Source organism: Pygoscelis adeliae, unplaced genomic scaffold (genome assembly GCF_000699105.1).
Source record: "Pygoscelis adeliae isolate BGI_AS28 unplaced genomic scaffold, ASM69910v1 Scaffold120, whole genome shotgun sequence".
Classification (NCBI taxonomy): Eukaryota; Metazoa; Chordata; class Aves; order Sphenisciformes; family Spheniscidae; genus Pygoscelis; species Pygoscelis adeliae.
Window position 1 is genome coordinate 370,585 of NW_008824032.1, and position 5,036 is coordinate 375,620.

The 5,036-nt window shown below is 39.0% G+C and overlaps 1 protein-coding gene across 1 annotated transcript; it reads left to right on the top strand.

Moving 5' to 3' along the window:
* Positions 1-3,203: 3,203 nt before the first annotated feature.
* On the top strand, positions 3,204-3,928 carry LOC103921827 (taste receptor type 2 member 40-like; the record flags this gene model as incomplete). The annotated part of the gene is given in 2 exon segments (XM_009329856.1): positions 3,204-3,378; positions 3,381-3,928. Coding segments are annotated over 2 exon segments (723 nt in total), but the record flags the coding sequence as incomplete, so codon positions are not given.
* Between the last annotated feature and the right edge of the window lie 1,108 nt (positions 3,929-5,036).

Sequence of the window (5,036 nt, forward strand, 5' to 3'; positions counted from 1 at the left end):
ATATCTGTGTATTATATCAAAGGATGTGAAGGGGAGTGGTGGTTAATGAGGATGTATTGGATAGTGTGGGATATGATCATGGAGTAAATGGTATGAAATAAGGTGTGGAGAATGCTGGTTTTGGCTGGGATAGAGTTAATTTTCTTCACAGTAGCTAGTATGGGGCTATGTTTTGGATTTGTCATGAAAACAGTGTTGATAACACAGGGATGTTTTCATTACTGCTGAGCAGTGCTTACACAGAGTCAAGGCCTTTTCTGCTTCTCACACCACCCCACCAGCAAGTAGGCTGGGGGTGCACAAGAAGCTGGGAGGGGACACAGCCGCGACAGCTGACCCCGACCGACCAAAGGGATATTCCATACTGTATATGGTCATGCTCAGCATATAAAGCTGGGGAAGAAGAAGGAAAGGGGGACGTTCAGAGTGATGGCATTTGTCTTCCCAAGTCACCGTTACACATGATGGAGCCCTGCTTTCCTGGAGATGGCTGAACACCTGCCTGCCGATGGGAAATAGGGAATGAATTCCTTGTTTTGCTTTGCTTGCGTGCGCGGCTTTTGCTTTACCTATTAAACTGCCTTTATCTCAACCCACGAGTTTTCTTACTTTTACTCTTCTGATTCTCTCCCCCATCCCACCGGGGGTGGGGGAGAGTGAGCAAGCAGCTGTGTGGTGCTTAGTTGCTGGCTGGGGGGAAACCACAACACTGCCCCAGGCAATCATAGATTACATTAAAGCATTTGTAAATTCAAACTACACAAAGAGACAGTGTTGAAAAAAGTATTACAGAATTTCTCCCTTGATAACTGCCCACACCTTCTACTGTACTACTGACAGCAATTTGTATCACTTCACTTCTAAAAAGTCTTTGTGTTTTTTCTTCAGTGTTCTATCCTACATATAAAACATCCTTCCCAAAACTTTTCACTAAACCCAAACCTGTCTGCTCACTTAGAAGACCCTTAAAATTTTTCTTCTTTTATGTGGAAAGTGTTTGAATTCACTCCTTTTAGCAAGTACAACAGAATTTTAAAAGTATACACATTCCATATGGGAGCAAGACTCTGACTCTATTAACACTTGTGCCATTTCTCCTGTATTTAATGCTGTATATTTCCAGATCTTAAATTCCTCATGTGAATTTTGTATTTTTTCAGGAGACTAGAGCAAAATGGACTGGTGTAGTTCTTTGGTAAAATAATTTTCATTTTTTCTGTTCCTACCTTCCTACAAATTTATTATTCTAGTTTGGGACACTCAGAACAAGCATGTGATGATAATGATAATGTTTAAAAATCTCTGCACACATAAGAAAAACATGATAATTCTCTTTGTAACAACCATTTTAACATATCTGATAAAGATAAGGAGCTGACCTGAGGCACCAGTATAAGGACACCCATTTTGTGTCTTAATGTAGAAGAGGCCATGGTAAATATTTCTCATAAACTCAGAAGTGATAATTGTGCAATGCAGGAAGAGGTTTAGGCATCAGATATAAAATACAAATATAGGCATGTACAGTGGGACATCAGACACCGGAGTTCAAAATTGTAGTTGTAAAAATCCCGGTTCAGCTGCTGCATAACCCTAGATATGCCTGCATTTCATAGCATTAGGATGTCGCTATCTCTGGTGTCTCACCTCTTCCACTGCCAGTGCTAAGGAAAGCACCTGGTTTCCCAGTGATCATTGAACAGACACAAAGGAAGAAAAGGAAAGAAAATGCCCAAACCTCTCTCAATGGAGTGAAAGAGATGTAGATACTTTCCCATCCAGAGTACTATTCACCCTGAAGTACCTTTTCAAGGTAGAGAGATTCCTGTTCTTCTTGGTAATGTCACCTTCAAATCATTTCTGAAGTTACAATGCCTTTTTGTCATGAGAAAGGAGGCAGGGTCCCTATGTTTTTTCCTCTACTATACAGCAGTTAGGACATTTAACTGAAAGGTGGAAGGCTTGGCCAGATTCTCTTCTGGCCAGAGTGAGTAACATATCCTCCAGACCACTATGCTCCAGCATGGTGGGTGAATAAAAACAGGGACAAGAAGTGGTCTGACAACAGTCAAAGCAAAGAAACAAGGCAGTAGATCAGATACACATCATGACATGATGATCAGCAAGAGCAAACTGTGTGCTTGCTTCATCAATTAGCTGGTAGGAATGAGCTGCCAATCAGTATAAACCATACCTTTCTCTTCAGTTGACTTTGGTGTGATTGGTCCTTAAAGGTATAGTTAGGCTGCTGGCTGCAGAACTTTAATGTTTAGGGGCTAGCACTTCTGACCGGTCAATACATAAACAAAACACCATAGATTCAGGGGGGAGAGGGGGGAAGACTGTAAAATGAGTGTACTGAGTTCCCTGATGAATAGGATGCTCTGCTTAGGTAACACTAGCTATTCCGTTACAAGTCCATAAGTGGAGTTGAACCAAGGTCTGAATCCTTTTGTTAGGAAAAATCAAGCATATAGTAGCCAAGCGATGAATGTATTTTCTGCAAACCTAGGACCCACAGTGAGAATTCTTGCCAAACAGTTGCAGGAGTGAGGGAAGAGGAAGAATGTTACCTGCATGATGGCCAGACATGGAAATCAGATCAGGCTCGTCAAACAGGTTTAAGAGACTTTAGGCATTTGTGTACAAAATTTAGTTCATTGTGTATTTTCTGAAAATGTCTTATATTTCTTGCACTTTCTGATACTGAAATGATCTTTCTCTCCCCTCAGACAGGGGTATGGGGGATAAGGGTATGGGGCCTAATCCTAGCATGAGAGAGAATACACACACTTGAAGGTCTTCTCCATCTTTACATACATAAATTCAGAGGGTTCTGTGAAAACTGGATTACAACACATTGTTAAAAATGCATCTGAGCCCTTTAAATGAAAATCCTTTCTCTGAATTGAAAAGACCATAACTGAATCTTTATCCAATTTGCATGCTTAGAGAAAGCAGCTGAGCTATTCATCATCAAAAAAATGTAAAATAACATCAATATTAAATGACTTACTATGATACTTCTTCCTCTGAGATAAATAGGTGAGCATGTGCTGATAACAGCTAGTTGGGCTTGGCATTGCCCTGCAGATCTAAGGCTTTCAGGAGCCCATGAAAAGCTGAGTAAAAATTGTGAGTTCTTGAGTTACTATGTCCACATTATTTTCTCTCCTTTTTCTAACAATTGCTATAATTGAATAATAGGAAATGGAACTATCTTGGCTGTCAGTTCAACTGACTGCATCAGGAGCAAAATATTGTCCTCGTATGATACGATTATGATCTCTCTGAGTTTATGCAGATTCTTTTTGCAGTCCTGGATGATGCTGGATTTGCTCCTAAGTCTGTTTTGCGAAACCACCTATAATGAAGAAAACTTGTAATTTTCAAGACAGTTTTTATGTTTCTGAACTATTCCAGCCTCTGGTTTGCTGCCTGGCTTAGTGTCTTCTATTGTACCAAGGTTGCTATTTTTACTCAGTCTTTCTTCATCTGGCTGAAGCAAAGAATTCCCAGTCTCGTGCTCTGGATGCTGATAACATCATCTCTTTTCTCCTTCGCAACCTCTCTTCCTTTTGCCTGGGATATCTACAATGTGCATGACAATTTCACTGCTCCTTTAACCATGACAAACTCTTCAGAAAGGAGAGTCACAATGAAAGCTAGTTTGTTTTTATTGATTCTTCTCTGTAACAATGGCATAGCTTTGCCTTTAATAGTCTTTGTTGTTTCAAGTATCCTGCTGATTAGGTCTCTGTGGATACACGCCAGACAAATGCAACATAATGCAACTGGCTTCAGGGATCCCAGCCTGGAGGCCCATATTGGTGCCATCAAGTCAGTCTTTTCCTCCCTTATCCTCTATGTTACATATTTTGTTTCTTTGGTTGTCATTTTATCCAACATTTTTTTACCTTTAAGCTAGCCTGGGCTTTCTAGTTTAGATCCAATTTAATTAAATTGAAATCACCAGCGGTATAAAATAATAGAAGCATGAATGGGTAGACTATGGCCCTGATCTGGAATCATGAAGAAGCTGGGAATTTGCTTTACTTGGATGTGATCCTTGTAATGAATAATTCTCTCCTGTTTTAAAAGATGATTGCCTACAGAATATAAGTCCTGTACTTGCTGTACTTTCTTCGGAAATCACCACTGCTTCTCTAAGACAGCAGAAAAACAAGGCCAAGACTCAGACAATAATGTAATCACTTGAAATGGTTTAAGTTACAAATCAGACTTTCATGATACTAACAGAACAGACCTGCTTAAGCACAGGCATGCTCGAATTTTGTATGTGAATATGAAGCTTGAAGGCTGTTTCTGGTTAGTACAAGTGCATAATGAGGTTGCTAAGGAATTCCCAAGAATTTGGGAATTTCTTACCTATCAGTTTTGACTGCTTGTTGATTCTATAAGTACAAAAATATTTGTTGATTCTAAAAGCATCTTTAAGATTCCAGTATGTTTCAGTAAAGAATGACACAGCCTTTTGAGCTTCCTGCTATTGCTGAACTAGTAATCAGTGTCTGTGTTCCCAACAAAAAGGTACATTGGAAAACTCTCCAAAATCCTGTGATTAGAGCTAATAGGAAAAAGAATTTCCTTATATCAGACCTTTCTGAAGAATGAATTGAAAGGTTAATATTTCGGGGTTTGTTATGGAGAATAGATTCCTCAAATCAGAAGCACATATTTGTGTCATTTAAACGTGGCCAAATGTCATTAAATTACTAAAACATTAAAATTAATTAATTCGTATTATTGAGAAAATAGTTCACCAATGTTTAAATATATGGCTTGAAATTCTCTTTAGGAGTTTCTAGAAATTGCACATCTCCATGAAGTGTCTCAATTTTGATAAACTGTGCCCTGTAATTTTTTTCTACACAGGAATTCCTTCAGCTTTCGAAATAAATTACAATCTCCTGGACAAATCATATATTTTGGCAGAGTCCAAAACTCAGAACATTATTGTTACATTAGGACTGGAACTTTATGATCCTTTTCAATTGGAGTGGGAGTTTACACTC